At 42.3% G+C, this 24,914-nt stretch overlaps 1 protein-coding gene across 1 annotated transcript; it reads right to left on the bottom strand.

Moving 5' to 3' along the window:
* Positions 1–225: 225 nt before the first annotated feature.
* Positions 226–13,714, bottom strand: LOC133981435 (genetic suppressor element 1-like). The gene is made up of 15 exons (XM_062420117.1): positions 13,531–13,714; positions 11,635–11,834; positions 9,387–9,553; positions 9,058–9,261; positions 8,348–8,503; positions 7,083–7,384; positions 6,141–6,453; positions 5,421–6,028; positions 5,118–5,230; positions 4,722–5,001; positions 3,757–3,870; positions 3,271–3,651; positions 2,782–3,081; positions 2,046–2,149; positions 226–1,895 (listed from the first exon to the last, which is right to left on the bottom strand). The coding sequence occupies exons 1-15, from the start codon at positions 13,706–13,708 to the stop codon at positions 1,770–1,772; spliced, it is 3,546 nt and encodes a 1,181-aa protein (XP_062276101.1). The 5' UTR covers positions 13,709–13,714; the 3' UTR covers positions 226–1,769.
* Between the last annotated feature and the right edge of the window lie 11,200 nt (positions 13,715–24,914).

Below are 24,914 nucleotides of genomic sequence, written 5' to 3'. Positions count from 1 at the left end.
CAACCAAAGTAAAAGCCAACATAGACCACTGTTAAATATTTATCATGAGCAAAGACGCCCTCTCTCCCCCAGGTAAATGACCATAACCAATAAGACATTTTTCAAATATTTTAATGTAAATTTCCATCAGAATGTACAGCAATATATGTTAATAAATAATTCATCGCAATTTTACAGCCCAAATAATACATTACATAACAACTGATTGAAACAAATATGTAGGATTTCACAGCAAGTTTGTAGAGAAAACTGAACAGGTGACACAGGTTATTTGGGGAACTTTGCTACTGCAGCTTGAGCTTATAGACAGGGGATTTTAATATTCAGAGCAAAAGAGGCTGAATTATGAATTTGTGACATTGTTTTATCTGGCATAAACAAAAATAAATCTCATCAAAAGACCAGAGAAGGTGAAGTTGATTGTTATCCACCGAGAGATGATGTCATTCTGATGTTTACGTCACCCACAAAACAAGTAGAGAATTGTTCCACATACTCTAAGAGTATCAAATAAAACAATATTGTTAGTTTCATCGTTATTTTGAGACAGAACTGAATAATTTTGGCTTTTTTGTTTCTTTAACACAAGCAGTGAAAACAGTTTTTCTAAAAAATATGCCATAAGAATCTTCTAAGTCTCACTCAAGCGATGCCAATTATCTAACAACATATGCAAATTGTTGCAAAAGGCCTTAAAAATCACAACTTTTATTCTCTTCAAGTTTTATCAACATTTATAGGCATGTGGAGGAATTCATGGTATGTGATAAACCATTTTACAATGGTGATAACAGCTTCATTTTGTTGTGAGACAGACATTTGCCATGTTGTCTTCTATCTTCAGTTAACCTTCGTCCATTCCCTGTCAACATTTTGACATCACATAACAGTTTTCAAATACTGTCCTAACATCCTTCATTTTCTAAATATTTTTATTCTGACCAGCAGCAATTCAAACAAAACATATGGCTTCCCACACAAAATGGTTAAAACGTACAAAATTCTTCTTCTATCACAACTGACATTACCGATGGAAAATGTATTAAAACTGAAAAAACTTTGTTGATACCATTTGCCATTATATAGATAATATCTTTTAGATATGCCTTATCCCCTGTCACACACAAACTGTTTCATTTGTCAGATAAAGTACTCAGTAGACACAACAACATTATACCACACAGGACGGTCAAGTATTCCCTCAAATTCCATTCAAGTGCATCCTATCAAGTTTAAGGCCTGAGGTGTGCTTTGATTCCTTGACTCAATTTTCCTTCTCTGAGTATTAACCAAGTGACCATGGCACGCCTGATCTCTTCTCATTTCTGTCCAGTGGCTACAGATTTGTGCCAAATGATAGATCTTGTTAGTGTGGATCAATACAGTTTATGAGAAAATTGATATGACATGAGCTAAATGGTGGAAAGTCCTTAAAGCCAAATAAAGGGATTAGCAGGAATGGTCAGCATTACTCAGACAAAGATGCTGTTTCACCTACACAGTGTTACAATCTATGGGCAGAATGAGAGAGAGGGGAAATGCCCGGATTACATGGTCACCATGGATTACGGTTACCATGGCAAACATGGCAGATAATCAACTGACTCTGGAAAACAGTCAGGTAGCTTAACTGATTGACCAGCAAGGTAACAAGACAAAGATTTGGCTCCTTCAAGTGCTTTAAGTGCAGAGTGGTCTGGCTGCAGTCTGTCTTGTCTCGTTACTGTTCCTTTGCTGTCAGAGGTGTATCCATCAGAGAGAGTCAGAGGTCACCTGGGCGTGTGCCCCCTGCCCCAGTGAATGTTAGGTAGTGTCAAACACCTCCTGAAGTGCTCGAGCTGGGCCTGCAGTCTCTCTCGCTCCTCTCTCACTTTCTGCCTCTGACTCACCAGCTCCTGACAAATGAAGGACAGACACAATTAGCATTACAAAATCCACATTTTTATTTGACAGATAATGTAGGAACACTGACATGAAAAGATTACAGTACATAAATCTGCAACAAATAAAGAGACAGACATGCAGATATGGTCTGAGGCACTTACCCCCATAGTGAGAGAGAGCTGTTCTGCAGTTCTGGTCAGGGTGTAGTTGTGTGCTTCAAGTCTTTTACACTGACTGTGAAGAACCTGCCGCTCTATGGTCCAATCTGTACACAGAGAGATACATACAAACCTTAGATGAGGGGAAATTATATCAATTATAATACCACATTTCCACAAATGAAAACCTGAGCTTAATACACAGAAATATGACTTATGTAAAGACTTTTAATCAGTCTCACTAAGAACAGCAACCAAAAAGGTCACACCACTTTGAAATTTGCTGTGAATGAAAAGTGTGGTAAAAATGTATCATTATTATTATTATTAGTAGTAGTAGTAATAGTAGTAGTAGTAGTAGTAGTAGAAGTAGTAGTAGTAGTAGTAGTAGTAGTAGTAGTAGTAGTAGTAGTAGTAGTAGTAGAAGTAGTAGTAGTAGTGGTAGTAGTATAGTATAGTGTCTCTTGGTTGTTTTGTATGACACAGCATCAAGTCTGAAAGTATTATTGTTTTCTGTATGTTATGACACTTTCATATTTCCCTCTTTTAGTACAAAATCTTTTGGGTCATGCCAAAGTACAGTGAGGTATTTTTAGGAAATGTTCATTCATTTTGATGACAGTATAGAGATTTCATTATTTTATTTCTGTGATTCCAGAAAATGTCATTCTGTGTAACCTTTAAACCCCATGAGATAAACATGAGGTTTATGGATAACATCGGCTTGACATTGACTCACCATCCACATACTCCTGGTAGGCCTCAAAAATTGTTTCGATACCCTGCCACTTCCTTGGAGCCTCTTCCACCTCTTCCTCCTCCTCATCCTCCTCCTCATACTCGTCTTCGTCCTTATCATCAGACAAGTTCTCCCGTGGTGCCGGATGGTCCCGGCTGGCTAGGGGGGAATGGAAGTGATGGCCGTTGATGTGTGCGTGCTGATGGGGGAAGTTGTGATTCAAACTTGTCAGCGGAGAGATGTTTTGAGGCAGAGAGTGGTCAGCCTTCATACCGGCCTCCGGGACACAATTTGAGACACCTTAGAAGAAAAGAGTGAGACAAAAAGACAACTTCAGTTTTTTCAGCCATTTTCAGCATCTCATAAGGAGGCAATAGACATTTCAACATCTAGCATATACACACACACACCACTAGGTGGCAGAACGTGGACATTGTACAATTCGCAATCAAGTGTAATGGTCAAAACATATGGGAATGAGTGGCTAACCTTTGTTCTGCAGCGTATTGTGTGTGGAATGCAGCACGGCTTGGTGGAAGTGCTGAGCAAAGGCCTCAGGTGTGAATCTCTCACAGGGCCGATTGCGTCCATTCTGCACAGGAGTGGGCTCCTTTTTCTGAGGAGAAACACCAATGCCATTCTGGAGGCCTTGGATCTTCCTGTTTGGCTGAGATTCCGTGAATGCACCCTTCTCATGATGGGGAGCCAAGGGTGGAGGGATGCGGGCCACCTGAGAGTCCATGGAGGGCTTGAACATGTCATTGTGGAGGGGATGCTTAGGTTTGTGTAAGTATGGAGGGGAAGGGCTGGGAGAGTCCGGGTAAAGATGTCCGTTTGATTGACACGGCTGAGGGACCGATGAGGAATCACCTACAAAGAAATTTGCACAGTTCCTTAGGAAAAAAAGTGTTTTTGCTGTTTTCAACATGTAATGTATGTCTGTACCTATACAGTATGCTTCTGTGCCTTTCTCACCAGATGAGGGAGCCGGAGGACTGCAACATGGAGGTAAAGAATTATATCTTAGTGTGTCCAGCGTCACAGTCTTCTTCTGAATAGCCCTCAGCAGCTCTTCTGTCCTCTCCTTATCTAGAAAGAAAAAGACAGAATGAGAACACCTGTCATTCATCCTTGAAAAGTGGTGGATTTAAAGAAGTGGTTGGCACCAGGAACTAATGGAAAAAGGTCAGTAAATGGATCTGATAAAATGTTCAGTGCACAAAAGTTTAATTTTAGTTTAAGTTTAGTTTCTTGGGGTTTTATTTTTGGGGGGAGGGGGGGTTTCCACCAGTTTTCAACTAAAAAATCAACATTTTTCAGAAGAGTGGATCTGTTTAAACATATTTCCACCGAGTATTTATGTCTCCATTCATAAAAAGCTGATAGCCACAGTTTACAATAAACTAGGTTCACTTGTAATATATCAGAAAATGCTTCAAGCAACTGAAAATTTGAAGTGAGCTGCTGATTTTGCATCAGTGTCCCTCTAAGCACGTAATAAACAACTTTTTATCAACATAATGTAATCTCTACAGAAACTGGTCATAGTATTAGCAAAATTGCCATATTAGTAACATATATAAGAAAAACACACACAGTATACTGTACATGCAAACGTATATTATAAAATAGATAAAAACATTTAATTTGAACAATTTCTTTTCCGTTTTTAAAAAACTATTTGTTTTAAAGCCTTTTAAAAAGAAAGTCATTCATTTTTTGTCTATCCTTTGCTGGAGAGAGTAAACACTCCTGCTATAACCTCCTCTCCAGATATTATCTAACTTTATTTTATTTTATTTCTCCCCTCCTCCAGACTTGGTAAATAACAAAACTGAGAGAAACTGAATGTTGTATTTTTCCGCAGGGAATCACCAGAGCGGCTGTGAACAGAGCAGAGTAATGTGTAGGATGTGTTTGGACACTAAACAGGTCGTTACCTCTTCTCTGCTGTGGGCTGACATGGGAGAGGTTGAACATAAGGAGGAAGTCTTTTTTCTCATCCAGTTCGGGTGTTCTGTCCATCTGCTCGGCAGTGTATGGGGTAGTTAAGGGAGTTGTAGGTGTTAAAGGTGAAGAAGCCTTTTTCTTGCCCCGTTCGGCCAGCGGAGAGGGGCTGCGCTCTCTCATCATCCTCCTCCTTTTCCTCCTCTTCTGCCCCAGAAGCTCATCGCGATGGGCCAGCGTACTGAGGCCACACACGCGCAGAAAATCCAGTTTCTTTGGAGAAATATTAAGACAGGTGAGTATCACTAAAATAAGAAAGAAACAAATTATATATATATATATATATATATATATATATATATATATAAAATAAGCATGCGTTCATGCACCTCAGAGGATGAGTCCAGTTTGAGCGGAGGCTGTTCTGTTACTCTCCTCAAATGGGCTTTCACCTCCTCCTCGTCACTCTCATCATATGACTCATTCAGGTCACAGTAATAACCTGGTAAGAGCAGAGAAAGAAGAAATTACCTTTCATTATTAAAAAGTGTTATATATATCCTGCATCTATCTATCTATCTATCTATCTATCTATCTATCTATCTATCTATCTATCTATCTATCTATCTATCTATCTATATATCTATCTATATCTCTTTGCCTTCTTTATCCCTCTCCGTCATACTGCTCACCTCCCTCTATGGCCTCCCTCCTCCTCTTCTCCTCCAGATCCAGCTTGCTGAGCAGTCGACGGTGCTGCTGGAGAACTTCGTCATACACCAGCATGCTGTCTGGCACCTTACTCTCTCGCTCCCTCACTGGAGACGGAGAGGCAGCCTGGTCTCTCCCCCCAATGTCAGTGCAGCTACCAGGGACAGACAGAGGCACATACGGTCTCTGGTGGAGGTTACTGATGTGATGGCGGTGATAGACGCTCTGGGTGGCCCTGTCCTGCTCAGCCTTGTTCCAGTAGCCTGCCTCCTGTAAACTAGCTCCTCTCAGTGAGGGGTACCTCTCTGGGCCTTCTGCTCTCCTCCTGCCTCCCTCTTCCATCCTCTCCCCCCAGGTCAGATGGGGTCTGTCTGCTCTGTTCAGTCCTGGAGGTGGCCGACTTGGCAGCGTAGCAGGGTTTAGTTTTCGACGGGAATCTGCAGGGGTGTCAACAAGGGAGGCCGGGTTCCACAGTGTAGTCGGGGGAGCAGGAGGGTGATGGGGACCTTTAGGGGAGATAAGAGGAGGTGGAGCACCAAGGCAGGGGGGCACATCTTTGCTGCCTGGGTTGTGATGGATTGAATTGGTTCTGTTTAGGAAATCAGAAGCAAAATCATTTTAGGATTTACCGACACTCAGTAAGTGACATTGCAGAAAGAGTACAAATAATTTCCTAAAGCTAATATGTTTGGCATTCTCACCTGTGGCTGTCTCTCCTCAGCTCCACCCCTTTCCCAGGTGACCTGAGACTCATCTCCATGGGACCCTCCCTTTCCTGTCCTTGGCCTCGCTGTCGTGTTAACCACGCCTCCTCGCTGGCCCTTTGAGTCATCATGGCAGCTGCCAGAGCTCCATGGATCCCCCCTGGAGATGCAGCTTGATGCTTCCCCAGGTGAGAGGGCACCAGGCTGGGCACTGGGTGTGGCATAGAGCCCCTGGAGGAGTGAAGGCAAGGCTGCAGGGGCGGAGGTTTAGGCGCTGGGAAAGCGGGGTGCTCTGACTCTTTGGGTTTATCTGGGGGGAAAAAAGAAGTTTGTCATTGAATGTGTAATGTCAATGCTGTATGCTAAGTGTTATGTTGATGACATTATGTCTGAGTACAATTGTCTCCACAGGATATTTCAATGCAATTATTTTTTTTGAGTTTTCCATGATATCCATCAGATTTGTTTAGACACCATTCAACATCGATAGAAAGTATATATCACTTACAAACATGACGGTGCTCACAACAGTCGATTATGAGGTATAGTGAGTGCTGAAACTGGTGTAAAGCTCATGGACAGAATACATGCCAATCTGACTATTAGATAGACTGGATTGGATTTTTCTTGTATAAAAATTGAGGTTTTGGCTTTGTGTTTGCACTAGAGGAGAGGTCAGGGTGTCACCAAATCATAAGTAATTGTCCTTTGGGGGCCTTAAATATGCATAACAGATTTCATGACAATCTGGCCAAAATATCTGACTGTGGAAGTGTTGGACAGTTACACTTCTTTACAGCTATTGAAAACTCAAATTACTGAAGATTAGAACTATTTAAATGGAATCATGAGTTTCTCTCTTAGCCTCTGGAAATAGTAATATATTTCTGTGAGTGTGTGCATGTATACAAGTGCATGTGTGTGTTCATGTGTAGGTACCCAGTCTGTTAGGGGTGAGCCTCTCCCCTGGCCTGGCCCTGTCCTCCGGTGGTGCCCTCCGAGCCTGCAGTTCAGCCAGGTAGTGGCTCTCTGCCGCTCTGACCATCTGCTGCTGTCTCTCCCTCTGCCTCTCCTTCTGTCTGTCCAGCTCTCTCTCCCGCTCTCTCTCTCTCTCCTCCTCTCTCTCTCTCTCCCGTTCCCTCTCTCGCTCTCTTTCCAGGCCTGCCTCACGCTCCCTTTCTTTCTCTCGTTCACGCTCTTGCTCTCTCTCTCGCTGGCGGAGCTCGTTCTCCATCTGTAGCCTGTGGGGGAAGTTGACAAGTATGTGCGCGCACACACACACACACACACACACACACACACACACACACACACACACACAGGGGGAGAAGGTGAGAGATGCAACACCCAACATGAGGCAGATATTAACCAAACACTGGTGAACCTCACACAAACATTTGCTGCTGAAACATACACACACTCATAGAAACACACACAAATACGCGCACACATACTCCACTTACCATGAGGCAAATAATCCATACACAGCATGACTGAGCAAGAGCAGATGAACACTTAATAGGTATCCACAGGAAAAGGACACACACACACACACACACACACACACACACACACACACACACACACACACACACACACACAAGAGTACACTCACCAGCAATCAATAGCACACAAACCTACAAGATATGCAGAAGGCATTACAGGGACGATAAATACCAATCATTTCAAACACAAACATAAACCCCCACCCCTGTGCATTATGCCACTGGGATACGATGTGTGTATTGTGTAACTGAGAAAAGAGCTCAAACACTGACAGAAAATTACAAAAAGGGAGTAAGAATGACGTCCTTATGTATGTGTGGAGGACTTTACATATGCATTGGCTTGCATGTGTATATGTGTGCACTGTGTGTCTGTGTGTGTGTGTGCGTGCGTGTGTGTGTGTGTGTGTGTGTGTGTGTGTGTGTGTGTGTGTGTGTGTGTGTGTGTGTGTGTGTGTGTGTGTGTGCATGTGTGAAGGGCAGTGTGTGTGATGAGTGTATAGGAGGCACTGTGGGGTGTGTGCTAAAAATATCACACACTCAGCAACCTGTGCCTACCCTGCAGAGAGAGATTATACAGCCCTGCAGACAGAGAAAGAGGAGAGGTGTACAGAGAGGAAGAGAGAGAGAGAGAGAGAGAAGGGGGGGGGGAGAAAAAAGCAAAGCGTGTATTTGTATGAAAGTGTGTGTTTATGTTACCTTTCGGCTAGTGCTGTATGGTTTAGTTCTCCAGGGTAGTGGGCTCCAGGCAGGTGCAAGTGTAGGGCAGAGGGGTGGAGAGAAGGGAAGGCGCCCCCTACAGGCACTGAGTAAAACTGTGACCGCAGCGCAGAAAGACACAGAGACTCCTCCATCCTATGACAGACCGACAAAGGAAAATGAGTCAGACTTTATTTGCACGGGTCAAGTCAGGAACAAGGGAAACAATGGTATTGTAAAGGCTGTGGGGTAACTGAGGTAGACAAATCTAAAAAAAAGTAGGCAGATTAGTTAGAGGGGGGGAAGAAGATTAGTTACAGGATTGTTCAAAGAAGTGTGGATCATTTGATCATTGATAAAAGCTGCATGCTATCACATAAGCATAAAGTACCAAAGTGTTTTCTTTGTTGTAGGAGTGAATATGGGTGGGTATAGGCATGGATGTCAAGTTGTAGGGTTTTGTTCTGTTTTGATGTATTTCTTGGTTTGTGATCTGACTAAAAAGCTCTAAACAAAATATTTGGTTATATACTGTATGTATAATATATGTGTAATATATACTGTGTGTGATATTATACCTGCCCTTCACTGAAGGGACAAACGTAACAAGTACTATTGAGTGAAATATACAGACCCCAGTCTCTTGCCTCTCTAGCCTGTTATACAGTGCTTTCACAACACGATTGAAAAGGTTAAAGTTGTACAGTTACCTGGGTAAGGACAGATGGTGGTGCAGGTAGGCAGGGTGGTAGTAAGCAGCGGCAGCAGCGGCATGGGCAGCAGCAGCAGGGTCGAGACTCATGGGCAAAGAGGTCAGTCTGAGGTCATCTGAGGCAGCAAAGGGCCGGAGCGCTCTCAGGTATTCCTCTGGGACAGCACCCGAGGGCACCACAGGATGCATCTGTCCCGGCAAACTGCAGGACACAACACAATGAATCATATGATATACAGTATATTTAATCTAAAAATGTGTCACGTGAAGATTATAATCAAATAAAGGGTTATGATCAAATACATAATGAGTGTCTACTGTATTTACCTGAGGCTCTGTATTCGGGGGTCTTGCATGACGGAGCTGGGGGTGAGGCCAAAGGTGTGAGCTAGGGGATGATGTGAAGGGATGGGGGGAGTCCTCTTATCCTGCTGTAGCTGAGTGTTCTCTGCACCCAGTCGCTCCCTGCTGAGTCCCTGAAGGCCCGGCTCGACCTGAGTGGGACACAGACAGACAGGCAGTGTGAGAGGAAATAATACTAAATAGATGCATGGGATTGAGTGTGTACTAGATTGAAACTGAGCAGAAGAAAGTTCAGGATAAAGAGGAGAGGGAAATGGGAAGGAACGACTGGGTAAAACCTCTGAGCTGCACCCAGGGGCTCAGTCGAGTGGAAAAGTGTGTCTGATATGTCATAACAGGTCAAGATCAAAGTGGAAAGATGATCCTAATATCTGGCCAACTGCACTCTCCATCAATCACTCTCTCTTTCCAAGGGCTTCCCACTCCTAGAATCTGGTCGCCACAATGTTGCGATACTAAAATTTACCACCATGACAAGAGCAGTGATGGGAAAAAAAATTAATTATAAAAAGGATGTTTCCCATAGTTGCATATAAAAATATAATATTATCCTGGTGGTACAGTTGGCTAGGACTCATACCATGTGACTGTTTCATGGGTCTGAGTTTGGCCCAGTTTGCTTTATATGTCACATGCTTTTATATATGAAGGTTGAGTAAAACTGCGAGTAGAAAATCTTAAAAATCTTAATACATTGTGAAAATTCCTTACACACTGCTTTTGAAACTGGGACCTAAACATCACAGAAGAAACTGTATTAATGGACACTGATTTTCCAGTATAAAGAAGCTTTTTCTGAAGCCAGGAAACATTTGACTACAATGTGTCAATTAGGAAAAAAAACACTAACATTTCCACTAATGTGTCAAATATTGTCGCTACAGCAACAGACTGCGATACAGGTCAGACTAACCACAGACAATCCACAAACAAATGACCTCTTCCAGCAACACCCAGTCTGCCACCCTAGTTTTGTACAACGCTTGACTTGCAGTGAAATATCTGCAGTTTGAATATGTTTGAATAGCTTTGAATGTGTTACATGAAAAGTAGATTCAAACCAGTGATGAACCGTCTGTCTCTTTATCATTCGGCAATCTACACTGGTTCAACATGAGAAGGCGACAACACACGGTGGGTCTGGAGAGCAGCCATCACATTCCTTGACCTCTGACCCCATTGACAGCCAATGGCCTCCATAAATGCAGCAATACACACACAAACGGTCTTTTGCTTATTTTGTCTGGTGCTCTGTCTTTCCCTGTTCTAAGACAAGCTGCATAGAGTCAGGACAAATACTGAATCTATGCAACGCTTTAGAGCCATCTCTCCTCTCTCTGTCACTCTCCTGCTCTTTCTTACTTGCCTCCCTCCTTTCTTAACATCCAATTCTCTATTTTCCTGCCTCCCTCCCTCCTTTTTTCTCTCTGAATGTCTGAATGGGAGCCCCAGGCAGGCCGAGCCACAGAGTGGTCTTTGTGAAGGGGGAGAAAGGCAGCTCTGATCCTGGGGGAAGTGGCTACTGTGGGGGCTAACCCCTGCATTGTGTGAGGGGCCTGGTTCCTCGCCCCAGCTTAAATTCACTCACACACCCACAAGTAAACCCACAGACTCACATACACACACACACAGGTCCCTCTTCACATCCTAAGCCTTTTGTGGTGAAGGGTCAAGTACACACACACACACAGACACACACACACACACACACACGTATGCACACGCATACAGTACACGCACATACACACGTAGAAACACTGCAGGAAGCTGAACACAATAGGTGCCAGTCTCTACAGCCTCCAGTGTTTCTTTACAGACCCTTCATGTGTTGCAGAAAAAGACATGGACTGATTAGCGAGATGAAGAGGGAGTGAGGCAGAGGGGTGAAAGCATGAAAATGAAAGAATGAGACAAGACAGAAAGAAAAGGAGGGAGGTGGGGCATGGAGAGATGGCTGGTTTTGACAGTTTGATGTTGACAAGCACTGAGACTATTTCTTTAATGGAGGGAGCAGCAGCAGCAGGATGGAGAACGGAGGCAAAAAGAGACAGACGACTGATCTGTGCTAAGAGAGAGCACGAGCGGTAGAGTTATAAGAAAAAAGGAGAACCCAGCAAGACAGGGGTACAAAAAGTACAGATACACAGACAGAGAAAAGCAAATGTCTTTTCTCAAGCCTGCCTGGAACACCAGCAGGCACGACATGTCTTACCTGTCGTCCGTCGGTCCTCCACAGGCCGTTGCTGGTCTTGGTGGGCGCAATTGTGACTACTGGAGGTGTGCTGGGGACACCGTGGCCCCTGGACTGGCCCAGGAGGGGCCCTAATGAGCCCCGCTTAGGGGTGGTGACTGGCGAGCTGTGGCTGGTGGCTGGGGAAGAGACTGGAGACGACTCACCGCTGAGGGCAGAACCTGAAGAGAGGAAGGAAGGAAGTGGGTGAATGATAATGGGAAAGGCAAAAACAAACTGCAGCTATCAGGCGGCTGATCAGATTAAAAAGATTTTAGGATCAAACAATCCCCCTGTGACATAATACAGATGGTACACGAATAGGAAAAAATAACTTTTTTGTCTGTGTGCTAGCCAATAAAGAGGTAAACAGTGATTCAATCATTTTGATGAAATGCACTCTGGCAAAATATGAGAGAAATAAAGTGAAGTGTAAAAAGATGCAGTAGGTAGAAAAGATAAGGGGAAAAAGGCACAAGATGAAAGATTGTGTGTGATGATTTTGAGTGTGTGCTATGTTGATAAAACAGGCGTAAATCTGAAGTGGAGAGAATGAAAGAAGGATGTGATAAATGAAGGTGTTAAAAAGAAGCTGGGGTGTAACACGGCGAAGGGGAACGTGTTAAATGTGATGAAGAGAAAGTATGCGTGTGGATGTCCATAACACTCACTCTGCCGTCACTCTATTACTGTAACACTCATTAATCAGTACGCACACACACACACCCACACACACACACACACACAAACACAGAAAAACACAAACACATTCAGAGAAGGTAAGAAGGAGGAAATAATGAGATGGAGAGAAAGTGGGCAAGCATGAGCTCGTGTAGGTAGCAAAAGAGCTACAGGGAGAGAATGAGAGAGAGAAAATGAGATGGTGATGGAGAGAAAGAAAGAGGAGAGAGAGCTTGTTATAATTGGCTGTAATTAGATTCTTATTATTAGGAGATGAATGGAAACGGATGAAGGAAGAGACAGAGAGGGAGAGGTCAGGATAGGTCAGCTCTTATCCAACACCTTCATTAGGACACCAATGAGTTTAGTTAACACACACACACACACACACACACAAACACACACACACACACAAACACACACACACACACACACACACACACACACACACACACACACACACACACACACACACACACACACACACACACACACACACAAAACCTAAGAGCTACCAGGCAAACAAAATGTTGCACATTTATCCACAAAAAGCAACCTTGGCCTGTAAAATAATCTGCATTACACAGTTACTGGCACTGCATTACAATACACTGTCCAATTTTCCATCATCAATCCACATTCACGTCTTAAAGGGATAGTTCAACATTTTGGGAAATGATTTGCTTTGCAACAGAGAGTTAGATGGTAAGATTGATATCACTGTCATATCTTTATGGTAAATATTAATCTGGAGCCAGCAGGCGGTTATCTTAGCTTAGCATAAAGACTGTAAACAGAGGGAAACAGCTAGCCTGGCGCTGTTGAAGGGTAACAAAGTCATACCTCTAAAGCTCACTAATTAACACATTACATCTCATTAGTGTAGAAGGTGAATAAGCACAACCAAACAAACAATCCTTTCATTTTGTTTTTAAAGCACAGTTTCTCTGTTTAGAGTTGACAAAGTGAAAAATGGTGTTGTACAATTCAGGAGCGTGTGTGTGTGTGTGTGTGTGTGTGTGTGTGTGTGTGTCTGTGTGTGTGTGTGTGTGTGTGTGTGTGTGTGTGTGTGTGTGTGTGTGTGTGTGTGTGTGTGTGTGTGTGTGTGTGTGTGTGTGTTCAGGGCCATGTTGGCTCTCCAGGCCGGGGAGCTGCTGGACTTATACGTTTTTTAAAAAAGGTTAGATCACCACTCACCTCTGGGATCCTCGGCCTGTTTGGCCAGTTTACGCAGGGCAGCAGCGAATCCAGAGTTTGCAGATTGGGCAACTGCGTTCCCATTGGTTAGTGGGCTGAGGGGACTGACAGTGGCCGTGGTGCGAGTTGCTGTAGAGATCATTCCTAATGATGGCGATTTGTTGGACTCATGGTTCATACCTGAGGAGGAGAGCATGAGGAAAGAAGTGAGGAGCTTTGATATATCCAGAGATTAAATTTAATCTCTAAATAAAACACAGGCAATCCAGCAAACAGGAGCATTTGAGGAATTGGATTACAACCTCTTCTTAAAAAGAAATTGAGCTTTGAATAATTTTGTAAGAAAAATGTGTCTGCTTTACAACACCTATTTATCTTGAATTAATTAAACTCATCCGACACACACCCTTAAAGAGAATGGGCGCGTGTGTGTGTGTGTGTGTGTGTATGTGTGTTTCGGCCTTTGTGTCTGGACATCATTGTGAGTGCATACGCCTGGGTCAGCTCCACTAGAGACAGAGTAGAGGGAGTAGAGCTGTGTCAAATAGAGCGGTGACCCTAATAGCAAATCACACACATGAGTGCACACATGTCCATTTCCTCAAGGGGGCCAGCCAACACATCTTAGGATCTCAGGAGTGTCTACATGCAAACATGATGAAGTATCGCTGCATTTTTACACCTTCACAGATTGATGCGTGTACACACACATAAACACACACTGCTACACATACACACATGCCTCAGATCCACAACAATCTTCTGAATAGGACACCCTTTGAGAAAACGTGGGTAGACTAACCTTTGTCTTCACCCTCTACCCTCTTACTGACCCACTAATGTTAATTACAGCTGGAATTAGCCAGCAGCCCCCCTGCCTGCTACAACTATGACCTCATTACCACCACAACACACACAACCACTTTTCACACTCACAAGCACACACGCGCACACGCCAATACCACAGGAAGGAACAAACAGAACAAACAACAAACCAACCACCAAAGCAGTAAGCACTCATGAAAAATTCATACATGCACATTAAACAATATTATTGAAAGTCCCTCTTCTCATTCTGATGATTTTCAGAAAGCGGAAGTAAAGAAAAGTAAAGGGCAATCAGATTTTAGAGGTTGAAAACTGTCTCTCACATTTACAGACGTCAGATTAGATGTCTACCTTCGACCTGCCACATGTGAGCATAACCCTGCAGAGGAAGCTGCCGGATGATAAACAGAGTGTGAGAAGACAAGATATAAAAGGAGGGAGCAAGAAAGTGAATGAAAGCCAAAACTTGACGAAATACAGAATGAGCGGCCACAAAGTTCAGATCAAAAGAGGTCAGTATATTAAATCATGTACAGGAAGTTAAGATATTTCCTCTACATGGATCCAAAATATATTTTTTTAAAGTTACAATGAATAAATCATCATTAAAATTCAAAAAAGCTTTTGCAGACTCTCTGGCCCTGACAGAAACAAATAACCTGTCTACCTACAGCTGACTGACATTTATAACATGTTTACAATTGGCATACATGCATATTTTGACAAGACTGTATTTATATATCAGAAGATTTTCAAAATAATTTTCTTAAATAATCACTATTTATTTTCCTTTTCTTTAGCCACTATTTTTCCTTTTCTTTCTTTGGCAGCACAAATGTATTTACAGTACATGTCATGCCAATAAAGCAAATTGAATTTGAAATTAAAACAGACAAAAAAGGAAAGAGAGATGAAGAGAGTAAAAGCTCAGATCCTGACAGGGCTGCGCGTGTTTGTGCGTGCATTTGTGTGTGCGTTTGTGTGTGTGTGTGCGTCCGTGTGTGTCTATATCTCTGTCTCTGCTGAGCCCAGCAGTCAAGGGAGAGATGATAAGACAGTTTCTATCGACTCTTTCTCTCCCTCCCTCTTCTCTACTCACTCTCTCTTTCCTTCCTGTCTCTCCTCTTCTCTCTCTCTCTCTCTCTCTTTCACGTTTATCTCAGCACACTGGAGCTTATTTAACAAAAGCCAACACACATAATCTCCTCTCTGTTTCTTGCTTTCTTTCTTCTTTCTTTCTTCAATCTTTTCTTACAGGCTATTCCTCTGATATTTATCCATGTCATTCAAACACACACACACACTAACACACATACAAACACAAACAAACATACTAACATATGCATGTCCACATATTTCAAACATGCAAACAGACACACTCACCCTCCCGTTCACTGTTCCTCCTGCTCGTCGTCTTTCTGCTCCTCTGTGAGACTCTTTCTCTCTCCCTCTCAGCCTTGCAGCTGCTACGTGGTCACGTGACCTCTTTTCTATCCACTTCCCTCCTCCTCCTCCTCCTCCTCCTACTCTCCATCCACCGTCCCCCACCTCCTTCCACTCCCTCTCCATCTATCACCCTCACCATCCTACCTCCTCCTCCTCTTTTCTGTCACTCTTTTTATCTTTCCATTTTCTCTTCTTAGCTGTCCCTTCTCTCCACCTCAAACTGTGCTCTCTTGTCGTTTTCTTTTCTCTCTTCATACTTCATCCTCCCTCTTATTGGCTCACACTTCTGGGAGGGTAGAGGATGGTGGTAGCGGTGGCTGGTGGGTGGAGGGAGACGGGGGGGGGGGGGTGATGACGGGAAGGGTAGGAGTGTGGTTTGAGCTGTGTGTGTGTGTGTGTGTGTGTGTGTGTGTGTGTGTGTGTGTGTGTGTGTGTGTGTGTGTGTGTGTGTGTGTGTGTGTTGGTGTGTGTGAGTGTGTAGCAGAAGGTGGTGTTAACCCTCCATCCATCACTGTCTCTCTGCTAGTCAGTCCTGTCTGCTTTGGGACAGGGACGGTGTGGGGGAGGGGGAGTTTTCTGACAGGGACCTTTCACCCTTCACCTCTAACCCTTCCTGCCATGGACAGCAGGAGGTTGGAGGATGAAACACCCATCAGACCCAAATACAAATTAAGACATTTAATTCCCTTTTCTTTTAAAAGTGATGACTGATTAAGTAAACAGGACTAAAGGCCATGCTAGCAGCCCCATGAGGCTGTAATGCTCATTACACATCAGAAAACAAACCACTGGAGAAATGGAGAGACAACTTTGCTATTCATATCACTACTGGGTCAAAAATGTATGTTTGGCCAGAGAGTTTTACCAAAGGACATGCCATGTTTTTCCCTAATTCAGGAGGGTTTATGCTCTGTACAGCAGCTATTTTAGAAGGCCTGCGTCTCACACTAAGTTTGTCAGATCAACCACATCAAGTTTTTTTGTTTGTTTGTTTTAATTTTTAATATTCTGTGTTTATTTGCTGGTTAAAAGTTGTTTATAATGTCACATGATCTTTTTCATTTGTTTGTTTTTTTTTTAAGTTAGTGCCACTGTACATATGAGCACATGCAACACAGAGAAAAGGGGAAACAGAAACAAACAAAAAACTGAATAAAAACTTAAGACAAATACACCGGGGGTAATACATTAGCACAATATTGGTAACCTTTTATGAATTCATAGATGACCAGCCAAAGTATTATCATCATATAGAGCAAATATTTAAAATAGTAAATACTAAGACATAGTCTTAATAATTGTTGATGTTTTTTCATTCTTGTTTGTTACACATATAATAAATTATAAAAATCAATCCTAAACAAAGTAAATGAGGTTTGGTGTCTTTCAATTTGATGTAACCTATGGTATTTGCCCACAATGATAATGAGATTAACCAAATCAGATATATTAGATGGCAGATAGTCTGACAATAATTTCAGATTTTCATTCATGAGCTGTGCTTTGAGCTGAATGTTACTGCTAGCATGCAAAAACTGACTACGGCTACCACATTACAAGCCAAGACACCGATATTACTAAAATATGCTAAAATGCTAATGTCGCTTCAAAAATGCAAATGTTTAGCTTGTCAGCATTAATCTCAAACTACAGCTGAAGGTGTGTTCAGACTGCTGAATGCAAAGTGAATTTTAAAAGGTGGTGTAACTGCGTACAAAGTGGAAAGAAACGAGTGGGATGGACAAATGCAAATTCATTCTGGGAAGCACAAGTTGAGGCAAAGATACAGTTGAATATGTGTCAATTTGAGCAAACACTGTATTTGCACATATAAATGACTATATTTCATGCCAAAGACAAGAGTAAACCAAGAGGAGTCTGGAGAAAAATAAATGAATGTAAACACAACTACAGAAATTTTTGAACGGAAATGCTTTGGGAGAAAAATGCAAGGCAAAAATATGTTTTTACGTAAAAGCTTTCCATTGCCAGACAGCTGTTAGCACAATAACATTTAATATGCATTTAGGATGTTAACATCAGCATGTTAACATGCATACAGTATGTTTCAAACATGCTAACATATAACATAGCAACATACTAACATTCAGGATATTAGCAACCATTATTTTCAAAGTACATCTGATGCTATCAGTTTTTGATCATTAGTTGCTGTATTGAACCTACATATTGAATGCTTTGTTCATAGAGACTGAGGACAATCTCCTAGCTTTCATTGTTAAAACTGGGTGGAAAAAATCGATTGGAGAAATCCCTGCATTTCAGAACCAATCCAAAGTCTTTAGGGCGACCCTTCATATTGGGGCGTTGACATGCAGTTCACTACAGAGGAGAATGGACAGAGAGTATCATTTCCAGTAAGGCTCGTCCTTGACAAAATGCAAGGGGCGTAGTAGGTTTGTTAGTGCCATTCTCACAGCTGTTCAAGCAACTACCAAACATTTGGAAAATCCTCAGACGTAAGTAGGCAGACATCTCATTTTGTCTGATATCGCAACACTATATATGAAAAGGCAGGGGATCATCAAAGTCATTATTTATCTGCGTGTCTGTAGTAAAGTTCTTTGCAATCTGTACAATTTTTAAGATACTTCCATCTGAACTAATGTTTCGGACACTCCAACCAACAGCTGAACAACTGATCATCATTGCCATCCCTAGAGTCACCGTACTAACATGGTTAAAAATAAGCCAACGCCAACACTTTGCCAAATTGGAAAATACATTCACGTGTGACTCCATTCATCCACAAATAAACAAACACCATAATACAAAATCGCACTTTGCTCAGCATGATGTCAGTGACATGTGACATTTTGAGGCCTGTGTCTTTAACACCTTTTTTTGTCTTTAATTCTCTCTCTCTCTCTCTCTCTTACACACACACGCACGCACGCACACACACAAAAACACCCACTACACAGGGGGACTGTGAGGACAGCAGGGGGGACCTGCTCTGCTCCGTCAGCTCATTAAAATAGCCTGTGTGTCTATCTGTGTGTGTATGTGTGTGTGTGTGTATGTCTGTTTAAGCGAGGATGGGTCATTAGGATGGAAGAAGAGGTTGTAACATACTACCTACTCATTAACCCTCATCACGTTGGCATTTCTGAGTGTGTGTTCCTGTGTCGGCTACTGTGTGAACACTTAGACACAACATTGACTAACCTCAATTGTGTTTATGAACAGTTACCTAACATTAAACTAATAATGAGCATGCACACAAACACAAACACACACACACACATACCCTAAACACAAAATATGCTCCATTTAAGATTTAAGACATTATTATTTGGACTCCTACAGCTGATACTAATAGCTACACCAGCTACTGATGCTGTTACAATAGTTGGCAGACTTTTTCAAATTCCTCTGACAGAAACATACACACACACACACACAGAGAGAGAGAGAGAGAGAGAGAGAGAGAGAGAGAGAGAGAGAGAGAGAGAGAGAGAGAGAGAGAGAGAGAGAGAGAGAGAGAGAGAGAGAGAGAGAGAGAGAGAGAAAGGAAGAAAGAAAGAGAGGGAGAGAGGAAAAGTAGCCAAATGTTTTACAGCCTCCTAAACTTGTCTGTAATAGCAGTCAGAGTGGCGTCAACACAGCAGTCTCCAGGGTTACTCCAGGGGCTGCTAAATGGCTTTACTAGCTCCAGTCACTCTGCAGCTCACACAGAAACACTTAACACTTCCTTACAATCCATAAACAACACACATGCTTTCCTGCTCCAGCGTCTTGCACGCTCTCAAACACAAAAGCTGGCACACAAATGAACAAGAATGTCAGAAAAATGACATAAGACAGAGCAATGACATCAACAAAAACACACACATGACCTGGCTGTGTAATAGATTCAAAGATAAGCATATATACAATCAGCTGACTCAGGACCCAAGTGCGTCACAAAATGTATGCATGTGGCCCCTAGGGACCAAAAAGCCAGCACACATTTATGGTCCTGGGATAAATGGAGCAGAAAAACCACAACTGTAATAACCAACACCTCCAGCAAAAAAAAGAGAAAACAAATAGGAAGCATACTGAAAGACACACTGGAGCAGAGAATTAATAGCACACAGCAACGAAAAGAACAATGGAGACAGTATGGGAAGTGTAGCAGTCATTACTCTGTTTTATATTAAACAGTGTGTCCGCTAGAGCAGAGCCATGTTTACTGTGCAGTCATAACAGTGTGGAGATGTTGGTGAAAGGTCTATAAATTATTACCACCACAGCTTAGCACAGAAATGTGGGCTGTCAGCAAAGACGGTGAGATCGGAAAAGCTTTTCTCTTCTCCTCCCTTGAATTCGGGCCTCCACTTCCACCTCCTTGGCTGCAGGGCACTTTTCGTCTTTCGGTGACCTCTTCTCTATTTCTCTAATCAGTGCACTTGTCTACAAGCATTTTGTCACCGTCTGTCGGATACAGAAAGATGATATAAACAGCAGCCGCTTTGGGACCCTTACACTTTGTTTATCTGTCCGTGTTATCGTTTCTTTGCTTTGTCATTTCCTCAGTATCTCTTTTTTGGTCTCCTACCACTCACTCGACAGCCTCTCCCATCATGTCGGCTACATTTCTGTTTTTCCCCTCTGTGTCATCGATCTCTTCTGCAGCGTGTGGCTCCGTCTCGCCTCTCTGATACGGAGATGATGCAAAAAGATAAAACAATCTGAGGCAAACCAATCTTATTCTGTCTCAGTTTATTTCGGCGCCTGGCTGCGTCTGACTCTTGCCCGCAGGTTTTGTGCGTGCGTGTGTGTGTGTGTGTGTGTGTGTGTGTGTGTGTGTGTGTGTGTGTGTATTCAGCCTAGGTGGTGGAGGTGTATACAGAGGGTCGTGTCAGACAGTTGACAGCCACAGTTCCTCCTTCTCTGGCCCTGGGCTGGATCTGCTCACCAGGTGCCGACACCGCGGTGGCTAGACCGCAACCATCTGAACAAACACGAGGGGGGAGAACACACGCATACACACAGTCATCGCACAAAGGTGTACGAACACACAGACTAGCAGATGCACACAAACAGACCTGTCAGACAGGTGTTGGATAAGTGTAAAGTGCAGGGTGTAATTGAGGTGTGTGCTGTTAAAAGAAGACCTGCAAAAAAAATATAAGTGTAGTACTAAACGGTGTAGTGTTGAGAGCTGAAAAGTGCATTTTGGGGCAGGAAATCAGAGATTAGCCGACACTGTTTGGTCAGGTCTCTGGGAAGATTAAATTTACAGATTTAATGGATTATTTCTTCACACATATCACTTATAGATTAAACCTGAGCAGCCTGCCATCACATCTGTCTTATGTCAGTTTGTATACCTGCTTGATGTTGTGTATGTTTGATGTTGGTTCTTGATGACTGAAACATGAGCCTGTTACCGCTGTAAGAAAATAATTTGTTTGTGCCTTCCGGCTGTGGTCCTGCACCTCTCCCTTCCGATTTTTTCCCAATATGCAAAAGAGGCGGTTCAAGCTTTTTAGATTCCCTATTGCACCTTGAGTAATCCTGGAATACATTTTACACTTCTGAGAGATATTACATGTGAGGTATAACTAAAAATGACAGGTAATAGCGGGTCATACATGAGATAGATAGCCTATAGGATAGTATAGGAGGAGAATTAAAGTAATACAATATTGTCATTAATCTGGGGAATATTTTCTAAAAGCGCCTAAATGGACTCTGGGGTGAGATTGTTTCCATGTCGCTGTTTGTAAGGTCAAAAATCAACATTGAACCTCCGTTTTCAAGCTATCATGTACATTTGAAAACATACAATCAGATGAGGAAGTTCATGTGAACTGTTCGAAAACTCCAGAACAGTTGCTCAATATACTGTGGTAATATCATTTTCTCAACTTCTCTTTGCAGGGTCATGTTCTCAATTAATCACTAGTCTAATGAAAATAATGTAATGTCCATCACCGTTTCTGAGGTCCCAAGATGACATTTTCACGTTGTGTGTTGCCAAGACAACTGTCCAAAACCAAGTCTTGAGAATATTTGGTGTTATTGTTTAATATTTACTTAAACCATGAATCAGTGATTAGAATAGCTGCTGTCAACTGACTGATTCATTTATTGACTACTTGTTGCAGCTCAAATTGTAAGATAAAAAAATGTAGAGACCTGAATTTTTAACATGCTATCAATTATAGTAATTCATTAGCCTAATAAATACAATGTGGTTTTATAATTTAAAGAGAAACAAACAGTGAAGTGAATCTGAAGCCATGAGGGTGTGTGAGCAGTGGAGTCTGAGTTTACACTATCTATATGAGAAGGAGGTAATTAAAGAGATTGGAGGTTTACTCAGTAACCTGCTGAGCAGCTGGTCCATGGCAGGTCAGGAGCAGCACATGGCGCATGGAGCTGTGTGTGTGTGTGTGTGTGTGTGTGTGTGTGTGTGTGTGTGTGTGTGTGTGTGTGTGTGTGTGTGTGTGTGTGTGTGTGTGTGTGTGTGTGTGTGTGTGTGTGTGTGTGTGTTGAACTCCACCTGCGGGCTGTGTACACACACAAAAGCGACGTGATCCGCTTGACTGCTGCTAATGCGCCCAGCGGCATCTATCTCAGCCAAACAATACAGTCGCTGTTAAAGGTCCCGAATTAAAGTGCGACTTCTCTAACTCAACTCCCATGGGTGCTGTGTGACAACCATCGCAAGGAGAACTGGGGATTGTTTCAGGCCTGTCTTCCTGTCCGTTGAGTTTACCACCGGCAAACAGGAGCCGTGTTTGATCACCGACAAGTTTGACAAGAAAGACTCAGCCACAAACACCTTGGCAAGGCGCGCCTTCTCCAGCTGCGTCAAGACGCACATATAACGCAGACTACAACAGGAAGTGATGGGTTCCAGCTTCAACATTAGAGCATGTAATGTGCCCCTCACGAACATGTACTATGTAAAAACAATACTTCGGGGGGGGGGGCGAAAAAGTAATTACATTTGCTTGTGCTTTCATTTTCTGTTAAATACAAGCTTCAGCTCCACTGTGAGTCGCTGCAAAACATGCTTAAAACGTCTTAATTAGAAAGTGGTAACCAGAAGTTGTTATGTGCTGCTGTCCTCATACAGTCAACCAGCCTGAACCAATTCGAATACATATTGCCTACTGATTCACGCATTGCACACTTTCGGTATTATTGTGCACTGTCGTTCGTCTAAAAATAGCCTCGAATAAAAATAGAATTTCACTTCCTCCAACAGTCCGTCTGAGGCTGACAAACAGATGCAATTAAGTGAGGATATACAGTAAACCAAGTGACTGTCCACAATTACCAAACCGAAACTATGACGGTCATAACACAGAAAATTAAAAACCACAAAGTGCACAGATAGTGTTAACTACGATAGAAAAAGTCAAGCTCTTAAAGAAATAAGATATGTTTTTGTTTAAAGAAAGCCATAATGTCATCAGATAAAGTCACTTCTCGGCACCACAGACGATATCGAAGCAAAAAGCAAGTGATAATTCAACAATTCAACCTCATGTTAACTTTCAAAGCGGGGGATACAAATACACGAAAGACCTTAGGCTGTTATACACTCCAGACTACAACAAAGCACACGCTAAGACATCTTGTACAAAACAACTGAAAAACGACAACTTACCGCCTCTCCAAAGACAAGAGATTTCTCGGTTTATATGTGCATCCTTATGTGAGAGAAAGCGAGAGCGAGAGAGAGAAAAGGAGAGAGAGGCGGGGTATGAGAGGGGAGGGAGAGGAGGAGGAGGAGGAGGAGGAGGAGGAGGAGGGTGAGCACCTGCTCCACTGATGCTCCCTGGAGAGATGGAGGGATGGAGAGAAAGAAGATGTGGCCCCAGACTGCTGATACCTCACAGCCTGGACATGTTTACTGTCCACTGGAGACAATCAGATCTGTTCAAGTCAGCTCATCCTTCTGCTAGACTGTACACATCACCCTGCAGCTTGCATCAGGACTACCAGGCTCATTAAACTAATTATAATAATACTAGTATTACTGTGTTGGTGCTGCTGTTGATAATAACTATTCTGCTTCTAATACTGACATTAACATAAAAACAGTCATTTTAATAGTGTTTAAATCAACAGCTAAAAAAATTCAACACCACAGTATAAAAATAACACCACAGTATGTTAATGTTACTAGTGGGCCAAAGTCCAATTACTGTGTACTGGCTGTTTTTTTTATTCGTTGATACCTATCAGTAGCTATTTTTGTGGCATATCTCAGACTTTATTTGTCATGAAGATCCCTATTTTCATTATTTGTTCCCTTCTTTTCTTATCACTTATTGGCTCCTGTTTTCATTCTTTTCATCCATGTCTCATTAACCTGATAAAGTTAATCTTATCACTCTTTATTTAACATCTCACAACTCCCTTTCACTCACTCTTACCTTTGCATGGGACAGCAGCTCTGGTAAGAGGAATTTATCTTACTCTATTGTCCTTATTTAATGCCTGTGTTAGAATTTTATTCGTCTTTACTCTTGAAGATGGACGTGTGAGACTATATTGACTTATTATTACTTTTTTAAGTTTTAACCTTGTATTTGTTCTCTTTCAGATTCAACAGCCTATCTGTGTTTTTCTCCCATTCTGTTCATAAATGACATTTAATGTGATTTTTGAATATAATAAACCTTTATTCAGAAGATTGAAGTTCACTGGCTTTATTTCCATGCATCCTTATCCAATGCCCTTTATGATAGTTCACTTTTCATTCTGAACCTCCTAATTTACATTATTGACAGTACAGAGATAACAGGAAATGAGATGAGATATGTGAAATGACATGTAATATAGTTTATGGTCAGCACTTTGTCCCTCGCACCATAAGGAACCCCTGTAACATCCTATTTGAATAACTGCTTGTATTTTTTAAATAGATTAAGTCTGCATCTGCAAAGGAAATGTAATGTAGTGGAGAAAAACTATTTAAACTAAACCTTTAGCCTCATTAATTTATTTATTTTTTTGTCCACTTTGGGCCAGCAAAATAAGTCGCAAACACATATTGTATGCCATAACATCACTGTGTAAGGTTAATATGGTGAATATGTTTGCAAATTGTTGCTTATTTACACATCAAGCAGCTGAAA

Source organism: Scomber scombrus, chromosome 6, assembly GCF_963691925.1.
Source record: "Scomber scombrus chromosome 6, fScoSco1.1, whole genome shotgun sequence".
NCBI classification, from domain to species: Eukaryota; Metazoa; Chordata; class Actinopteri; order Scombriformes; family Scombridae; genus Scomber; species Scomber scombrus.
This window is presented reverse-complemented; position numbering and strand designations above follow the sequence as displayed.

Excerpts from the sequence above, each read along its gene's own strand:
- LOC133981435 (XM_062420117.1), bottom strand. The coding sequence starts at position 13,708 with ATGAACCATGAGTCCAACAAATCGCCATCATTAGGAATGATCTCTACA. Across the intron at positions 7,385-8,347 it reads CATACAGCACTAGCCGAAAG|GCTACAGATGGAGAACGAGC; the intron begins GTAACATAAACA and ends CTTCCCCCACAG. Across the intron at positions 3,871-4,721 it reads CAGCCCACAGCAGAGAAGAG|ATAAGGAGAGGACAGAAGAG; the intron begins GTAACGACCTGT and ends TTTTCTTTCTAG.